The sequence below is a fragment of the Bactrocera tryoni genome, unplaced genomic scaffold (genome assembly GCF_016617805.1).
Source record: "Bactrocera tryoni isolate S06 unplaced genomic scaffold, CSIRO_BtryS06_freeze2 scaffold_925, whole genome shotgun sequence".
NCBI lineage: Eukaryota > Metazoa > Arthropoda > Insecta > Diptera > Tephritidae > Bactrocera > Bactrocera tryoni.
In genome coordinates, this window is record NW_024396572.1 from 602,074 (window position 1) to 622,614 (window position 20,541).

The following is a 20,541-nucleotide window of genomic DNA, read 5'->3' on the forward strand; positions in this document are numbered from 1 at the left end:
TTAAAAATCAATCGTTCACATCCGAACAATATAAACAATTGTCATGCGAACTGTTTAAAGGAGGGCACAGGCTGAAATCTTGCGAAAAGTTTAAAAAACTTAATATCAATGAAAGGAGCAACTTTGTCAGATCAAAAAGTCTCTGTAAAAACTGCTTGTCCCACTCACACAATCTTAATAATTGCGAAAGATAATTCAATTGCGTATATTGCCACAAAAGGCATCATTCATTGCTGCATTTCAATAACTTTTCCAACACACCCCAAAGTATCGCTTTCTCAAAAAGAGCCGCGGGTTTATTTGCAACCGCAACTCCCGAAACCCAAAATCTCGAAATTTGCCAAGAGACAACATGCTGCTGTAATGCGTTAAAAACCCAAACGCTACACAGCGAGATTTAAAGTAGGGTACTACTACCCACAGCAGTTGTCTCCATCGAACATCGAGGAGAACTGTTCAAACTAAGAGCCCTAATAGACCCAGGATCACAACGATCATTCATAGCGTCTTCTTCTTCTTAATTGGCGTAAACACCGCTTACGCGATTATAGCCGAGTTAACAGCGCGCCAGTCGTTTCTTCTTTTCAATATGTGGCGCAGTCACTCATCCGAGGCTTGTTGTTTCTTTTTAATGGGGGGTGTTTTTTTACGTGGCGGGTCCCAAACCCAGCGCATAACCCTATATAGGGGATGTTTCGCCTTCTCAATTTAGCTCGCCTTCAAACGGATGTTCTTAGGCTACCCAGAGGATACTTGGACAAAGACCGGAAGTCGTGAGCTGCTTGAGCCATATGTAAAAGAATCGCTTCTGGCCACTCCCAAGTGAATGGCGATCAGAGAACTTTCCTCCCTTGCGTGAACTTCTACACATGACCCTATCCCCCATTCATAGCGTCTAGGGCACAAAATAGGCTAGAACTGCCAACAAAACCAGCAAATTATGAAATTACGGGAATGGGCGGAAGAGTACTACAAAACTCAAATAAAATCTGCCTCATTACCCTAATTTCCCCCCAAGCGGATAAGCGCATTCACGCAGATACAATAGTCTTACCGCAACTCACGAACATACTCTGATATAAACAGCAAGCAATGACAAAAGGTTACACACCTAAAGCTAGCAGATCTCAACTGCAACACCCCCGCTCAAATAGACCTTTTATTAGGTAGCGACCTTATATCGCAAATTATACTAGAAGGTGTTGAAAAACTTTCAGAAACACTTCTGGCGCAAATTATCATTTTCGGATGGGTCCTTAGTGGACTAGTTGCGAAACCAGCCACAACAATGACAACTCAAGTTGATGAAATCTCAAACGAGTACCTCAATTCACAATTGAGAAAATTTTGGGAGTTAGAAGAACTCCCCCCCTTTCATTTACAACACCAGAAGATCAGTATTGTGAAGACTTTTACAAAGCCACAACAACGAGATCAGATGATGGTCGCTATGTCGTACGACTATTACTAAAACAACATTTTCTAGACACACTCGCCTTAGGTCACTCTCGCATCTCTGCAATACAGCAGTTTCTAAATATAGAAAAAAACCTACTTAAAAAAGGTGAGCGCAAATATGATTATGATAGTGTGTTAGAAAAATACCTCCATTTAGATCACATCGAGGAAGTAAGCACTTGTGAACAAATCATAAAAGGCAAATATTACTCATTCTACTTGCCATATCATGCAGTAGTAAAGCCTGACAAAAAAAAAGACGAAAGTTAGAGTCGTCTTTAATGCCTCAAGATCTACTAGCTCGGGGAATTCCCTAAATGATATTTTATTTACGGGACCCACACTTCAACCAGATTTAATGCTCTTCATATTAAACTGGCGTATATACAAATACGTATTCAGTGAGGATGTCGAAAAGATGTATCGACAAATAGTCGTACCTAAAAATGATCAAGATTTTCAACGGATTATTTTCCGAAAATCTGCAAATAGTCCACTACACGACTTTAAATTGAAAACAGTTACCTTTGGCGTAAACTTTTGTCTCATATCTAGCCATTCGTAAACTCTACGAACAGGCAGAAGACACAAAGTCAGAATTTCCTCTGGCAACTTCTTCTTCGTAACTGGCGTAGACACCGCTTACGCGATTATAGCCGAGTTAACAACAGCGCGCCAGTCGTTTCTTCTTTTCGCTACGTGGCGCCAATTGGATATTCCAAGCGTAGCCATGTTCTTCTCCACCTGGTCCTTCCAACGGAGTGGAGGTCTTCCTCTTCCTCTGCTTCCCGCGGCGGGTACTGCGTCGAATACTTTCAGAGCTGGAGTGTTTTCGTCCATTCGGACAACATGATCTAGCCAGCGTAGCCGCTGTCTTTTAATTCGCTGAACTATGTCAATGTCGTCATATATCTCGTACAGCTCATCGTTCCATCGAATGCGATATTCGCCGTGGTCAACGCGCAAAGGACCATAAATCTTTCGCAGAACTTTTCTCTCGAAAACTCGCAACGTCGACTCATCAGTTGTTGACATCGTCCAATCCTCTGCACCATATAGCAGGACAGAAATTATGAGTGACTTATAGAGTTTGGTTTTTGTTTGTCGAGAGAGGACTTTGCTTCTCAATTGCCTACTCAGTCCGAAGTAGCAGCTGTTGGCAAGAGTTAGATTTCTAGGCTGACATTGTAGGTGGTGTTTACGCTGGTTCCAAGATAGACGAAATTATCTACGTCTTGAAAATTATGACTGTCAACCGTGACGTGAGTGCCAAGTCGCGATTGCGACGACTGTTTGTTTGATGACAGGAGATATTTCGTCTTGCCGTCGTTCACTGCCAGACCCATTCGTTTTGCTTCCTTGTCCAGTCTGGAGAAAGCAGAACTAAAGCCGCGGGTGTTGAGGCCGATGATATCAATATCATCGGCATACGCTAGCAGCTGTACACCCTTATAAAAGATGGTACCTTCTCTATTAAGTTCTGCAGCTCGAACTATTTTCTCCAGAAGCAGGTTGAAAAAGTCACACGTTAGGGAATCGCCTTGTCTGCAACCTCGTTTGGTATCGAACGGCACGGAGAGGTCCTTCCCGATTCTGACGGAGCTTTTGGTGTTGCTCAACGTCAGCTTACACAGCCGTATTAGTTTTGCGGGGATACCAAATTCAGACATCGCGGCATAAAGGCAGCTCCTTTTCGTGCTGTCGAAAGCAGCTTTGAAATCGACTAAGAGGTGGTGTGTGTCGATTCTTCTTTCACGGGTCTTTTCCAAGATTTGGCGCATGGTGAATATCTGGTCGGTTGTTGATTTGCCAGGTCTGAAGCCACACTGATAAGGTCCAATCAGTTTGTTGACGGTGGGCTTTAATCTTTCACACAATACGTTCGATAGAACCTTATACGCGATGTTGAGGAGGCTAATCCCTCGGTAGTTGGCGCAGATTGTGGGGTCACCTTTCTTATGGATTGGGCATACCACACTTAAATTCCAATCGTTGGGCATGCTTTCGTCCGACCATATTTTACAAAGAAGCTGATGCATGCTCCTTATCAGTTCTTCGCCGCCGTGTTTGAATAGCTCGGCCGGCAATCCGTCGGCCCTTGCCGCTTTGTTGCTCTTCAGGCGGGCAATTGCTATTCGAACTTCTTCATGGTCGGGTAATGGAACGTCTGCTTCATCGTCATCGATTGGGGAATCGGGTTCTCCTTCTCCTGGTGTTGTGCGTTCACTGCCATTCAGCAGGAAGAAGTGTTCCCTCCATAATATAAGTATGCTCTGGGCATCGGTGACAAGATCACCTTTGGGGGTTCTACAAAAGGATGCTCCGGCGCACAACCCTATGTGGGGGATGTTTTGCGTTCTCACTTTAGCTCGCCTTCGAACGGATCTTCTTAGGCTACCCAAAGGATACTTGGTCAAAGACCGGAAGTAGTGAGCTGCTTGAACCATGTGTAAAAGAATCGTTTCTGGCCACTCCCAAGTGAATGGCGATCAGATAACTTTCCTCACTTGCGTGAACTTCTACACATGACTCCATCCTCCTGGCTGGTAGCCACAGCCGCTCACAAGCATACGAGTCCTTATCACAAGTGATAAATGCCCTCAACGTCACAGGGTTCCCCTTAACAAGATCACTGCTAATCACGCAAATGTCTTAAAAAATATATCAAACGACACTTTGTTGTATACTAGTTTCGTTATGCGATATCGGACCAGTTTTCATACAAAACTGAGTCCATATCCGCATTATCCGCCATAACGAAGGGACATATTTTATAACCGGTAGCGAAACATTTCGACACCACAGGATGCCTTTCGTCAATTATGATACAAACGAAGGTCCTGATTCAAGAATTATGGCTAGACGGAACTTACTGGGACGAACAAGTGAAAAATTGTCCCATTTCGGTAGTAATCTGAACGACATTTCGCAGACACAAATTCCACGGTGGGTAAAATATGTATTCCCCCGAATACAAAGTGGAACTACACGGCTTCTGCGACGCCTCTGAAAAGGCATATAGTGCCACTATATATGTGCACACACAAAGCGATACCGCAACTACAAGCCACCTACTAGTGGCAAAAGCAAAGATTGCACCTCTAAAAACGCTAAGTCTCCCGCGACATGAACTCTGTGGCGCTCTGCTACTAGCAAAACTATCTTCCATGGTGCAGACCCACTTAAACATGGCGGAATACAAATTAGATCTATGGTCCGATTCCGAAATAGTTGTAGCCTGGTTAGAAAAGCCACCACACGCGTGGAAAACCTATATTTCTAATCGAACTTGACCTAGTAGGATCAGCCACTTGGCGACACCTAGCCAGTGCTAACAATTCTGCCGATCTAGGTACAAGAGGGTGCAAAGCCCCAAATCAAGATATGCATTTTCATGTGCAAGGTCTGCACTGTGCATAAGCAAAAAATGCGAACATAGATTATGGCAGCACTTCCACCTGAACGCTGCAATTTCGCTCTGCCCTTCACCACCACAGGTGTCGATTTTACTTGGCCTTTTCAAACAAAGGCGTCCATGCTAAGGTCTCCTACTCTTATGAAAGGCTATGTGGCTGTCTTTGTATGTTTCACGATAAAGGCAGTACACCTTGAGCTATGTAGTAATCTGACGACGGAGGCTTTTCTCGCGGCATTTGCTCGCTTCGTCGCTTGACGTGGCTACCCATCAAAAATCATGAGCGATAATGGCAAAACATTTATTGGAGCTCAACGAGCCACAGAAAAACAGTTTGTGGATTTCTTTAAACAAGTGTCACCTGACATCGTACAAAAGTACGCCCCCCAAGGTATCAATTGGCAATTTATACCCCCAAGCGCTCCTCATATGGGTGCTTTATGGGAATCAGCTGTAAAAAGCTTAAAATCTCATTTCAAGAAGCTAACTGGCAGCTACAAATTTAATTATGAAGAATTCACGACATTATTAACTAAAATCGATGCCGTTCTCAATTCACGGCCCCTCACGGTTCTCTCGCAAAATCCCTCCGATTTCACAGTCCTAACTCCCGGGCATTTTCTAAAAGGAGCACCCATTCTGGCCACACCTGAGCCAGGCGTAAAATGCAAAAAGCAAATATTAAATTTTGTTTTAAACTTGGGAAAACGTTTAGTGAAACATTTCAAATGGTGAAAAAAGTTTATGGTGATCAGTGTCTATCCCGTAGTAATGTGCATGAGTAGTTTAAGCGATTCCAAGAAGGTCGTGACGACCTCTGTGACGATCAGAAGTCGGTCGTCTTCAGAAGTCAAAAATAAAGACAATGCTGATTTGTTTTTATGATTCCGAGGGTATTGTACACCGAGAGTTCGTCCCACCTGGCTAAACGATTAGTGCTGTGTTTTTCCTTGGTGTTATGAAGCGTCGTTTGTCACGCATTCGTCGTGCTCGACCACAATACCGTGAGGCAGGGTCCTGGCGCCTGTTGCACGATAATGCGCTGTGTCATCGGTCGACGCTTGTCACTGATTTTTTTGACAAAAAACTCCATATTAACCATTAATCACTCACCCCACTCACCTGATCTGGCACCCTGTGATTTTACCTATTTGGAAAACTTAAACACTCATTTGAAATGCTAATTGACCGGGCTAAACGCTGTATCGAAGCACAAGGAAACTACTTTGAATAAAAAAAATATAAATTTTGAAAAATATTAATTTTTTGTTGTTTTTTTTAACAGTTCTGTTTCTTTTGCCACAGACCTTGTAAATAGATGGGAAAGAATTAAAATTCTGCATCATAATTTCAGTCTTCATGCAAAGGAGACTATATTAAGGACCTCCACAAAAGGTACCGATGGAAAACTACAGAAAATGCTCCAAAGATAGGAGATTGTGTCCTGATTTAAGACGAATGCTTCCCTCCTACCGAATGGCGGCTTGTCGCATAGAGACGCTTTACCAAGGCTCCGACGGTCGTATTCGCGTAGTCGATCTCCGTACGCAATCTGGATAGTTAACAAGACCGCTCGTTAAACTATGCTTTTGCCGACCGCCGATACCATCGAAACGTAAACGATGAAAACCTCAAATACGAGTAGACCCAATATAATAAATATTTTAAAATAACAAACAAAACAACCTAATGGTCGATCATCTTGACGATCCACTTATGCCACAACGTGGCAACCATACCCATATCCACTCTATGCAACAAATTTATAATTGAAATAACACTCTTCCATACAGATAAACAGGGATGCAGATATGCCACTCGCTCCGATCCCAACCATTCGTTCGGCTATCCATGTGCCACGCCAAGCGGCAGCCCCATTTGCAGCTCCCCAGACCACCACATCAACGGGTCCTCGTAGTGGAAAACGAGCACTGCCGTCAAGCAGTTCTGTAGTGCATTAGGTGCCCAACATGTCGTCGACCGCACCGGTTGACGCACTGCGCTATTTTTAAAGGATTGCCACCACAGCAAAGGCTGCGGGTCGTCCAAGCACACGGCCACTGCCTTAATTGTTTGGCACCTACCCACACCACCCAGCAGTGTACTTCGGGAAACCTATGCCAAATATGTATATGGCCTAGTCATACCAAGCTGCAGCGAACCACCAGGCACGACATCGGTCAACCTTCTGGTGGCCACCACCGCGGCGAAGTGCGACGACCGCCAATAAACCGGGATGCACGATCCCGTCAACGGCCAACCACATCATCATTTGTAAAATTTCTTGCGGAATTCTTTGTTGCCTTTTTTATATAATTTTCCGAACGGTGAGTGCGTGGAAATTACTCGAAAACAACACAGGGTGATCAGCGCACAATATTTTTTTGTTCCGTCTTTCCATCACTTGCCACTTACTGCGCATTTCGCAGTATCAAAGACATCATATAGTGCGTCAATGGTGGACCTAGTGGCGGATTTGCAGTCCTAGCCGCTCTAGGCCCCAGGCTATGTGCCGCCCCTTTCTCAGCACCCATCATTATATACTAAAGACATAATTCATGAATTTACTATATTCCCACTTTTAATTGATTCAGAAACTTGTTTAACTAAAAGCTAGCGGATAAAGCTAGTTTAAAATATTTTCCGAGATTTCAGGGATGATTGGACATTTAAATAAAACATTTAAAAATGGTTTTAGGTTTGTTTTTAATAAAATAAATGTTTTACTCGTACAATGTGTTACAAAACTCGTCTGCACTTAAGCGCAACAAAACCATTAAACAAATCTTCGCAATCCAATTTGCTTCAAAAATCAGCTTCAATGTTAAGCAAAGCACGATCGTTTAACCTCTGCTCCGTCATTGTTGTGCGTAAATAGTTTTTCACTCTCCGTAAACAAGAAAACGATCTTTTTCCAGTACAGTCACTGGCAGGTGTACACACACACATACGAAGAGCAATATCCACGTTTGGGTAAACGGTTTGTAGACCTTCGGTTCGTAAACATTTCAACAAACTGACTGCACTCTTTCGCTCCTCATTTTTTATGCTGCAGTGAGAACGAAAATGAAGACATTCTTCTTTAAAATGGTCTTCTAAGTCAGTAGAATAAATCATTTGCAATGCCTTGGCCCTATCTTCGACTTCTGAGATGTTTAGATTCGTCAGGTTGGTAATAAAGTAAAATTTTTTGTAGAGTAATTTATAAGCATCCCGACGTTTTTTAAGTTCTTCTGACAATGTATCAATTACTACTAAAAAAGTATTTATTCTAAAATTTTCACGGCTATTTTTTTGTTGCATCTCTTCACCTGTATTTGTCTCGCCAGGAAGCAGCTTACGCTTTCGATTGCGTCGAAAATCTTTTTCGTATTCCTGTACGAAGGACAGTTTTTTCGCTTTTTTTTCGAAATCATCGAAATTCTCTCTTGGTAAAGAATGGTAATGTCAATTTCCACACTCTGAAGTTTTTTACTTGTGGCGTTAATGCGATCTAGTAAACGTCCCCGAAAAACAGATATAAGGGCCGTTTCAAAACGTTCCAGTTTCAAACGAATACCTCTTGCTTCGCATAAAAATCTTCTGTTGTGTGTCATTTTCGATGGTGACTAGCGTTTTATGGATTTCATTCCAGGATTCGCGTAAACTTTTGCATGTGTCTGCACGAGCTGACCAACGAGTCGTTGATAGACTTCTGATGGTTAAATGGGTTTGAGGGAGTTCCCAAAGTTTAGTTGTCGGTTCAAAGAAATGGTATAACTCTTGGAGTAGAGAAGAGAACGAACAAGCCTCTTGGCTCCTTTCAGCTGCACATTCACCTACTAAATTCAGCGAGTGTGCTGAACAGGGAACATAGCCGGCAAGGGATGAAATTTCCTTTATTTTAGCTTACAGGCCGTTATAATTGCCTGACATGTTAGCTGCGTTGTCATATGATTGCCCGCGGCAGTTTGAAATGTCAACTCCCAATTCAGTTAAAGTTGAAGTAACAGCATCTGTCATTTGTTGTGGTTTGTGGCCTGTGTTTGGAATAAACTTGATAAACCGTTCTACAGGTGATACATTAGGCAGGACACATCTGATTACATAAGTGAGCTGGTCTACCTGAGATATATCCGGCGTCGAGTGAATGATCAGAGAAAAATATTTTGCTGTTAATATTTCCACTACAAATTTTTCCAAAACTTTGTTTCCCATATGTCGAATGAACTCTTCGCATGTTGTTGAAGAAAGATAACTCGTAAGTCCTGAGCATGGATTTCCATAACGTGTAATGTGTTTAGCTAAGAACGGATCGAACTCGGCGATAAGCTCTAAGGACATTAAATAATTTCCATTGTGGATTGATCCAAATTTTTCGTCGTGTCCTCTGAAAGGCAAACCAGGTGATGCAAGTGCTTTTCAAAATGTTTTTCCAGTAATTTATTTCTTCATAATAACAATAGGTTAGGCACTTAAGTACCTATTCTTCCTAGATACTTTATATGTATGTACGATGTACGAAATTATTTATACTTTGATACGCAAAAATAGTGATTTAGGAAGATTATATAAGCAAACGGTTAAGATACTTTGCATTTGAGTTATTTATTGTTAATCTTGTTGTTATCAGTGATTGTTTTGGCACAATTTGCCGCCCTTAATATCTGGCTGCCCTAGGCCTGGGCCTACTGGGCCTTAGGGCAAATCCGCCACTGGGTGGACCCCTTTTTCATAAAGCCTTTCTGGATTGCTAATTCCAAGCGGTTTCTTACTGCTTTCATATACTTTGCCAATAGTGTCAAGCATGCAAAGAGGTCGATATGATGATGGTTGCTCCGGAGGCTTTTTTGGCTTAAGAAGTAGAACCAATCGCTGGGCTTTCCATGGGTCGGGAAATATCCCTTCTTTAAGCACGCATTGTACATTTTTATGAATAATTTTGGTCTCTGAGTCATGGCATCCTTTAGGGCTCTGTTTGGAATGTCATCTAATCCAGGCGCTTTGCTGCTTTTAATTTTTCCAGCCATAATATTTCTCCTTCACTAACTAGCAGTGGTGGATCTTCGACTTCGGTTAGAGGCTTAGCATAGGAAATAATGTTGTGTTTTGGAAACAAAGTTTCGACGACATTTCTCATGAAGGGTATGCTTTTGATATACAGATTTTGTATGCTGTTCCCCAGGGGTCTTCGTTTGCTTCCTCACAGAGGTTTTCAAAACACTTTTTTTACTGCGACCAATACTTTTAAATATATTCCTAAAACTGCTTTTATTCTCTTCACTCTGATTACGTTGTAGGCGGCGTTTAGCTGACTTTGTAAATACTTATGTCCGACACCGCCCACTTAATGTTCCTACTAAGGGCGTCGTTGGCGAAAATGATATCAATTATGGAGCCTTTGTTTCCTTTTTGAAATGTATTTTGCGTTCAGCTATTCAGGATCGTAAGATTCGTTTGGCTGAGGAATTCAAGTAGTAGACGCTCACGGTGGTTTCTGCGCCTACTACACCAAGCGGTCGACCACGCATTGAAGTCACTTGCGATTAAAATTGGTGATTTTCCTCTGGTTTCTAGAGCAAGTTCCAGGAGGAAGTCTTCAAAATCTTTAATTGAGGCACTGGGAGGAACATTGCAGCTAACAAAGTATATGCCTCGCATATTTGTCCAAGTGAAATAATTATGCTCTCCGGAGTGAGACATAAATGGTTGTCCTTTACATGACCATATTGCAGCCTTTCCAGATATGTCTGTAGTCCAGGTGCTTTCCGAACGCTGGGAGTATTGCTCGCTTAGTAAGGCGACATCGCTGTTTTTTTCAAATACTGTTTTAGTAGCTCTTGTGCTGCTGCGCAATGATTTAAATTTAATTGTATTATCCTCATTTCCCTAACGATTTCGCCATTTCCATATATTTGGGGCACGTAGTATTCAACGTTTTTCTTATGTACGTTACGCTTGAGCTCAATTCCTCTAAGCCACTATCGCCTTTTATTTTCCGAAGAATATCCGCATTTGATGCACCATTCTTTTTCGTAAGTAGGATGGCGTCTGGCCTCGATCTAATTTTCTCTTCGAGTGGTCTTTGCTTCTTAACAACGCCCACGTCGGCTTGCATTAATTTCGCTGCCTCGCTGCCTCGCTGTCGGTAGGCTCCTCCATTTTGTTCATATTCTTCTGCTTTTTAGTGGGAGGTAAAAAGCCTATTGTCTCTCGCAGCCTTTTCGGGGTATTTACCTCCTTAGCCATTGGGGAAACCTGGGTTGCTTTCCCAGGCCATACCTCAATAAGAAAATAGTTGGGAGCTACTGACAATAAGTATGTTCAGTCACTGCCCCTAAAACCTTGCTTATATTTTCAGTAGTTGGCAATGCCAAAACCAAAGGGAATACGAAAAAGGAGAAACAAAAGGAGAACAGCTGATCAAAACAAAAACACAAATGAAGGAATAAAACTTTAATTTGGTACAGCGAATTTCAATTATTTGGGACACCTTCGGTTTCAAATTTAAAAAAAGTAGACGTGTTCTATCCTCCTAACACGTTTAAAATATATATATCTCAAACCTATCAAGCAGGGTCCCCCAAATAATTTTTACATTTCTTGCGACAGCGTGAAAATAAGTGAAACCAGATGATAACCACGCTCACAACCCATATTTTTGGTAAAAGCTACTAAAAGTGCGGTAAATCAATAACTAAATGCGTCAGAGGTATAAAGCTTTACATCCAGGATGATACAAGAAGGCTTAATAGGAGCAGGTGTCAGAATTGAACGATGGGCGTGGCACCACTTACATTTAGGTGTAATCACATACCTTCGGACCTAATCGACAGATTTCAACGAGGTTTGGTTCATCAGATTATTTTGAAATTCCCATGTTAGAATGCGAAAATGGGCTACATCGAACTGTAACCACGCCTACTTCCTATATAACACAACTTTAAATTCCATCCGATTTTTTCCAGTATATAAAGCAAGTAACAATTAATATATCGGGATAAATTAAATTTGATATCGGGATGCATAAATAGTGGCTCTAAGTATGCCATTTCTTGTCAAACTCGGGCCATATATTCAAGCCCCCAAATACCGGAAATATGGAACCCACATACTGTCTTTTTACCGCAAATATCGATCAATGTGTGAGATATGTAATGGAAATTAGGAAATAGTCCCTTCCTGATAATAAGTAGTATGTCTGTATGGTAAAAATGGATTTAAGCCAAAATATCTCATTTGAGGAAATAATTTTCGCTGACGAGAAGTGAAATGTAGTTATGAAAATTTTAAACAGAAACATGATTTCTTACGTAATATACAAGTATGTGTATTTTATATGAATATTGTTTTGTGATCTAATTTTAAAAGGTGTACTGTGACACTAAAATAAATATTTTGGCAACGCTCTTTCCCCTCGGCATACCATTTGTGAAAACCGTCATACCGAGTTCTAATTCAATATCCTGCGGGCCTTCCAAAGATCGTGTCAGTTGCAAGTGAACCTCATGTTTACTCTTAAGGGTGCTATAAATTATACGAAAAATTTAAAAGTATTGAATGACTCTAAGATAATCAAAATAACTTACTCAAAATGATTATCAGACGCTTTTTCGATATTAGCCGACGCTTGAATGTTTATAATTTTCAAATCAAAGTCGATATCATCATACCATATAGGTCCACGAAGCGTAAACACAATTCTGCCTTCTGGCGGTATCATAAGTTTTGAGACAAGTGTAATGAAATTGTAAGTGTAAGCAGATGGTTTGCTATAGCATTCGTCGCCCTCACAGAGATTGTTGGTCAAGCGACAACGACTGTCGGTAAAAAACATATATTAAATTATATATTGTATTAATTTAAAAAGTATTTATTATTGCTTTACTTTTTCTGATCCGGATCATTGACATATCCATACTGACAATGTATAGTGGTACATTTGTAACTACCATGTATATTCGTGCATATATCGTTACGTCCCGTACAAAATTCTCCAGTTGCGCACTCGTCAATATCGCGACAAGTATTTTTGTCCAAAGCCAACGCATATCCCCGTGGACATGAACACTCATACGATCCGGGAACATTATTGCAATAGCCCATACAGAGTTTGTACGCCTTGTGTACTTCGCACTCGTCTACATCATTGCATGTGCGATTGTCGGCACTTAACTCGAATCCTTGGTTACAAGTACAACGGTAACCACCCCAATAATTAACACACTTCTGTTGGCATAGACCCGGTATTTCCTGGCACTCATCAACATCCAAACAAATGTGTTCGTTCCCTTTGCTCTTTTGGAAACCAGATTTGCATTCGCAATAATATGATCCTAAGGTATTCAGACATAGAGCATTCGAGGGACAAACGGGTGGATGCCCCTGGCCACATTCATTAATGTCTATGCAACGGCTTACGCCGTCGCGCACTCGTAAAAGCTGATGACCAGATGGACATGAACAAATATATCCACCACTTCGGTTTCGACAAATCTGATTCTCAGCACACTGATGTTCTCCATTTTCGCACTCGTCAATATCTATGAATAAATAGAATAAATAATTAGCAACATTGTTGCGAGAGTATAAAAAGAATATTTAATAATGAGACTAAATAAACAAATTATTCGAAAACTTTATCTGCGTTTATCGAAGCATTACCTATACATTGCGTGCCGTCTGAAGAGGATTTATAGCCCGCCGTGCATTGTAGCAAGTTTTGACAGCGGTAGGAACCATTTGTATTAATGCAACGTTGATGTGAGCTGCAAGGGCTCATTAAAACGCATTCATTGAGATCTGTTAAAAAAATTATTTATGACATATAGAAGATACAAGTATGATAAAAGTAATTCCACAAAAAGCCAGCGTTTTGCGAACTAGTGCTTTCATTTACCTTGTAGGGAAATCAGCAAATAACGCAAATAAATTCATCATCATAATATTATATTAGCCCTGATGATAGCCGATATTCCTCATTATTAGGACGGAATAGACTCAATTATACTTAATGATGTATGTTCGCTTTAATCGAACCATTTTGAGTAGTTTAATGGTATGCCCAGAATTACTGAGCATAGTATATTATTACCGAAACTAATTTTACGGAGTAGAGCCCCATTACTTTCAAAAAACTGCGATGTTTTTCACACAATCCAAAAAAAAAATCCACACAATTGTCAACTCACGAACGACTTAAAAGAAACGACAATCAATCAAACACGTGTTAGCGCGTGCAATGAGCTTTCCAAAAAGCATGACTCGATGCGACGAATAAAACTGGACTACGCGCTTCAGCGCCAACTAGCGAAAATACCGCAAGACTTTTTTGACAAACTATTATTATAAATATACATATATATCACACATTGACCGACATTTTCGATCAAGAGTCAACTATAGGTACCGGGGTCTAAATATTCGGTACCTAGGGGCTCGAACAGTTTTTATTGGACTTCATAAGGTGGCACATCTTCTTCTTAATTGGCGTAGAAACCGCTTAAGCGATTATAGCCGAGTTAACAACAGCGCGCCAGGTCGATTTTGACATCGTGGCGGGGGCAGCCTTCATAAGCGCGCTCCAAGCGCTCATAGAAGGCATCTTTGGTCACATCGTCCTTCTCTTCCGTCGAGGCGATCTGTGGAAGAACCTCGCCTTGATGCGGATTGTGGCTAGACGTTCATCCACCGGGCTACTCGGCGACGGAGTCTCTCTCCCACCACGAATCCTACACCAAACTTGCGCTCCTTTATATGGCCACTGTAGTAAATGTCACAAGGACCTACTCGTCTCTGTGATGGACGGGACATCGCATTTCTTGGACGGCGGTGATGTCAGCCTTTGTTTTTGCGAGGACATCAACCAGCTGGGCAGCGGCACCTTCCCAATTAAGGGACCGGACATTCCAGGTGCATGCCCTTAATTCGTAGTCCTTATTTCGTTTGCCATGTTCGTCATCAAAAGGGGGTCTCTCATCCGAGGCTGGTTATAGCTCTTCATTGGGGGTGTTATTTACGTGGCGGATCCAAACCCAGCGCACAACCCTTTTAGGGAATGTTTCGCCTTCTCACTTTAGCTCGCCTTCGAACGGATGTTCTTAGGCTACCCAGAGGATACTTGGTCAAAGACCGGAAGTAGTGAGCTGCTTGAGCCAGGTGTAAAAGAATCGTTTCTGGCCACTCCCAAGTGAATGGCGATCAGAGAACTTTCCTCACTTGCGTGAACTTCTACACATGACCCCATCCTCATACTAAAGGCATTATTCGTGCAAAGTTCTATCCCGTTACATAATTTGCTTCTTGATTTGTGTACTGGAAACTGAACGAGTCAAGTGGAATTTAAAGTTGTGCTATATGAGAAGTAGCTGTGATTATTGTCCGATTTCGTCCATTTTCACAATGTGGCATAAGAATGTAAGGAGACAGAAGATAAAAACTTACTAAATTTCGTCGAAATCGGTTGGCCGGGTCGCGGAATATGGGATTTCAACTAAAAGTGTTCGGTGGCACGCCCATTGTCCAATTTTCACACTGGCTCCCGTAAGGCTATCTCATACCATCACGGAGGTAAAATTTAATATCTTAGGCATATTTAGTTATTGTTAAGGTGAACAAAACTGGAAACTATATAGCAACTGTTTGCAAGAGTCGATACACAAATCCTTAGCTCAACTATCGGCAGACAAAAAAGATGATTACACTGTACCAAATATCTTAAACGTCTAGCATGCCACGTTGTCCCATTAAAAATTAATGGTAATATATGGACTAAAAGTGATTGTGATAAAGCAAATGCATTCACATAACGCCAATCTGAAACTTTTCGCCCGAATGAGAGTAGGGAATTCGTTTTCCTCAGTAATGTCCAACATGACTTGTGAACTTGAAAATGAAATTACTCAGCACCAGGATTTAATCTTATTACAGCTTAAGTATTAAAGCAGTTACGATACAAAAAGTGCTTTAAAGCTTACCTATCTTTTCAATTCATCTGACACCCTTTCCAAATATTCGAAGAAGTTTCTGAAGTGGTTATAATTCCTAAACCTGAAAAGGATCCCCATACAGTGTCGTCATATAGACCAAAGAAGTTTTTAAAAAATTAATTCTATAAAGATTAAAATGTGTGACTAATGAGAAGCAGTTAAATAAACATTCCACAATAGAGCCAGAGGTTGTTAAGGCTCGCTGATACATCTGAAATACTGATATTCATCGTGACCTAAAGATGAATACAGTCGTCGAAAAAATAAGATTTCAGGCTGATTTTGAAAATTAGCAGTTCATAAGGTGAATGATCAGACACATACCATACCTCGTGATATAAATATTTCGTCAAAATTTATTTTTTTGTTAAAGTCATTGAAAGTTGAAATTTAGAACATGATAAAATTATAGATTTATTTTCTCACAAACTAAGTACTAGATAAATCGATGAAATTTTGTGAAGTCAAAGACAAATTTTCGTGCTATATTAATGATATTTTTTCCCGATCCATTTGTTTCAATAATAATATTTTACATAATTTTTTATTAAACAATTGAAATTTTTCATGTGTTCTTCACAGTAAAAAAAACCTGAAAAGTATGTGGCGGAAAATGTTCACCTTTAATAATTTTAGTTCATTCATGCCATTCTAAAGATATTGAATTTTTTGTCACCACCTCCGCTCTAAAAACACTCCGCATCGTGTTGTTTCAGATAAGCAAAAAAAATAAAAAATAAAAAAACAATAATTATTACCGAGTTAATGTTAGGTAAAGATTTTATAATGAATATCGTTATTTTAAAAATGATCGTAATAATCTTTAATTTTTACTGAGTTCGATATCCCGATTTGTTTTATCTTTATCAAGAAAAACTTATTTACTGTATTTGTTGTGCATCTCTATTTTGTAGTGTTGCATCTATTTTTGATTTAATATGTATAGATACATATATACGTATATATGTTTAATTAAACAAGAACATGTTATAGGCATTATGTTTTTTCTGTTTTTTATACTCTTGCAAGATGTTTCTATAGAGCATAACATGTTTTGTTCTCCTAACGGTGAAATCACGTTTAATGTATGTACATATCTCCTAAGCCACTAAAGCCACCACAACCAAATTCGCTTAGCGCAAATATTATAATAACTCCTACCGACGTTGAGAAAATAGACGAAATAGAACTCCTGAATATTATATAATTCAATTTTACCTCCGAAATGGTTTGAGGGGGCTTTATGTGAAAATGGGACGATGGGCGTGGCAACGCCCACTTTTTTGGTGATATCACACATCTCGGGAACCGACAGACCGATTTCGATTAAATTTAGTACGTAGCATTCTTTTCATATTCCTATGTTACTGTGCAACAATAAGCGAAACGGACTACAACCACGCCTACTTCCCATATAACGCAATTTTAAATTCCATTTGCTTCTTTCACTTTCCAGTACACAAATCAAGTAGTAATTGATATAACGGAATACCATTTCGTACTAAGAATTCCTTTAAATTAAAAGTGAAGTAGTAATTGATATAAAAGGTTACAATTTTACATTAAGAATTCCATTACATTATGCCACCAAAAACTGCCAAATCCAAAAAAACTGTTGAAGACACTAGGTACCGAATATGTGGACCCCAGTATCTATAGTTGACATTTGACCGAAAATATAGGTCAATGTATGGGATATACAATTTAAATTGTCCTTTTTTGACAATAGTACCTCCTTATACCAAAAATATGTTGACTCAGGTCAATACTTCCTTGACCCCTCATATGCCTAATATAAAAAGTTTCCAAATTCCGGGTGACTTTATACGGGCTATATCGGACAATATGTGAGTTATCTCTATCAAAATGAAAGAGCTTGTTTTACTGTTATTGGGCGGAAACTTGACCTTGCACCCATATACAGGTTTTGTCGGTAAAGTAATAGGACTGAGCCGATGTAAAAAAAATTATTGAACCAATCGTTACAATTCTTTAAAAGCTTTCAAAATGGGCTCCTTCTACATCGATGCTTCGCTGCCAGCGCAAATTCCACGCATTGAAGGCGTCACGGCATTCTCCGGAATAGCCTTGAGAGCCGAGGTGCACACTACTGGTATCCCCTTTCTCAAAATGCTTGCAGAAGATTGACTCTTGTCTCGGGATCATACTCAAAGATCCATGACTCGTCACCTGTGATTACATTATTAAAAAATTGGGGCTCACTTTCACACATGTTCAAATTTTCTTGGCACACTTCCAATCGCCGTAATTTCTGATTCTCAGTTAACACTTTTGGGATCATCTTCGCGCACACCTTGCACATGTTCAAGTGCTCCGAAATTGATAAATTTCACATCTGGGCAATTAAACGAATACTTAGTCGACGGTTTGAGCTCAAAACCTTGCGCACACGAGTCACATGGTCGGTGTTTGTCGAAGAAATCGCGCACCACTTCTTGCTAAAGCAACATCTGGGTAAGCATGCTCTATTATATCAAACGTCTCTGTTGCAGATTTAATGAGCTCCACACAGACTTTACCTCTGCTCTATCGAATGCTGCATTTTCGGATTGCACCACTTACAGAAACACATCGGGCGAAAATATTTGTCCTGATTCTCCAGGTGCTCGGAGACAACTGACCAGCCGCTCATTCCTTAGCTAGGAACGCCCTCTACTGAATCAAGTCTGTATGTTAGATTGTATGTTAGGTACCTTAATGAAACCCAAGGAACATTTTCTTAGTATATTTCATGATAATAGTTAATAGATAAAATCGGGTCGGTACCACCCATATATATAAATTTCGTACTGAATGGTATATTTTTAACTATACTAATACTCGCAGACATCTCAGTGAATATTAGTAGAGCGAGCTATCTTTTATGAATATCCCATTTTGTACAGATAAAGTTATTTAAATTAAATATATCAAGGCGACACCGCACTGTTTTACAAAAGGACTTTACTTTTTTCTGATTCTACGTTGCATTTCAAGGCTGGAATTATAGTTCCATACTGGAACTGATACTGGTTCCAAGAAACACGAATTACCTACAACTTCACAGTTATTACTGTCAACTGTGAAGTAAAATCGCGAATGCGATGACTGTTTTTTTGATGGCAGGAAATATTTCGTATTGTCCTAGTTCACCACCAGACCCATTCGCTTCGCTTTTTTTTTTTGTCTAGGCGCGTTTTTGATGCCAATAATATCAATATCAGCGGCAATTGTACACTTTTGTAAAATACTTGTATAGTATCTTTATTTAGTTCTGCGGTTATTTATTAGTTACTAGAGGATCCGTTCACGCTTTTCTTTGACTGATACATAGATTCATAACCCAACAAAAACAGCAAATTGCCCGAAAATCGGGCCGGTACCTCCCATATATATAAATTTCGTACTGAATGGTATATTTTTAACTATACTAATACTCGCAGACATCTCAGTGAATATTAGTAGAGCGAGCTATCTTTTATGAATATCCCATTTTGTACAGATAAAGTTATTTAAATTAAATATATCAAGGCGACACCGCACTGTTTTACAAAAGGACTTTACTTTTTTCTGATTCTACGTTGCATTTCAAGGCTGGTGTTTAAATGAGTTAAGCATCCACCCCCTCTACTCGGTAAAACTGGCGCATCCTAATGCTACAGTGCAATTCACCATATCGCAACACCAACTCAACTCACCACATATGTATATCAACCCACTTATCAAAAGGGATGGACAAAAAAAAAAAGGAAAAGGGCTCACTTTTTTTGGTTGACACTTTTTGAGCACACACAGTTCGCACGTCAACAATCATCTACAAGACATTCGTTTATACACAACCGTGCTGATACTTCCGACTCGTCTGCGCGCCTAATTTTGGATCGGCCGTAATCTTGAACTATTTAATATTTGAATAAGTTTCCATTTTGTGTAACCGGAATTTGTATTGCAAATAAATTAACACTAATTTCCTATCCGCTCAAATAATGCTTTTAATTAGTAACATAAATCGCGAGTGTTAGTGACTTATAAAGCTTAAATGCAGTGGTGTGATTCTCACTTGGCTGTGCACCCAAGTAAACATGGTCCTTCGAGCCTAAAAGACAGGCACTATAAACTTACAGCCACAAGAAAACCACAAAATAAAAGAAAAACAAACTAGTGCAGTGAAGTGCAGTAATATACATATGTACATACATATAAGTATAATTGTATGGTAACCAACGAAAAAACAATAATAAAAACAAAAAACCCAAACAACACAGTGCAGTGACCCAACCAGAACCAAAATAAAAAAAAAAGAAAAACAACACCCATATATTTATATACATACATATACAACAAATAGACAAAAAAGTGCAGTGTCGCAACAAAAAAGAAAAACACATATGTACATATATCTGTATATTACTTAACTAAAGTGGTGCCGAAAGACAAAAAAAAAAACAATTGTATATCAAAAACCAAATTGAATATGGATGAAATTCCTAATTAAACAAAAAAAAAACATTAACACATGTTAAAATTTCGAACCCACAAAACAAAAATTATATAAAAACAAAACAGTGGAAATAAACTAAAAACAAACACTATTCGGGCGCAAAACCTAAAAGCAATAAGTAACGCGCGAAACTTAAAACAAACATAAATCGGGCGCGAAATCTAAAAATGCCTAAAACAATAAAACACAACAAAAATACA

The 20,541-nt window shown here is 39.8% G+C and overlaps 1 protein-coding gene across 7 annotated transcripts in view; it reads right to left on the reverse strand.

Annotated features, from left to right (window-relative positions):
• Positions 1–12,157: 12,157 nt before the first annotated feature.
• The window catches only part of LOC120782056 (fibulin-2), a 50,771-nt gene continuing 42,387 nt past the window's right edge, over positions 12,158–20,541 (reverse strand). For 6 of the 7 annotated variants that reach the window (XM_040114213.1, XM_040114212.1, XM_040114209.1 and 3 more), the window contains 4 exons: positions 13,517–13,654; positions 12,741–13,395; positions 12,442–12,672; positions 12,158–12,379 (listed from right to left, as the gene is read on the reverse strand). In XM_040114213.1, coding sequence (XP_039970147.1) covers positions 12,217–12,379; positions 12,442–12,672; positions 12,741–13,395; positions 13,517–13,654 — 1,187 coding nt within the window. In that variant the 3' untranslated portion in view covers positions 12,158–12,216. The remainder of the gene's footprint in view (positions 12,380–12,441; positions 12,673–12,740; positions 13,396–13,516; positions 13,655–20,541) is intronic. The other variant, XM_040114214.1, reaches the window with a different exon arrangement.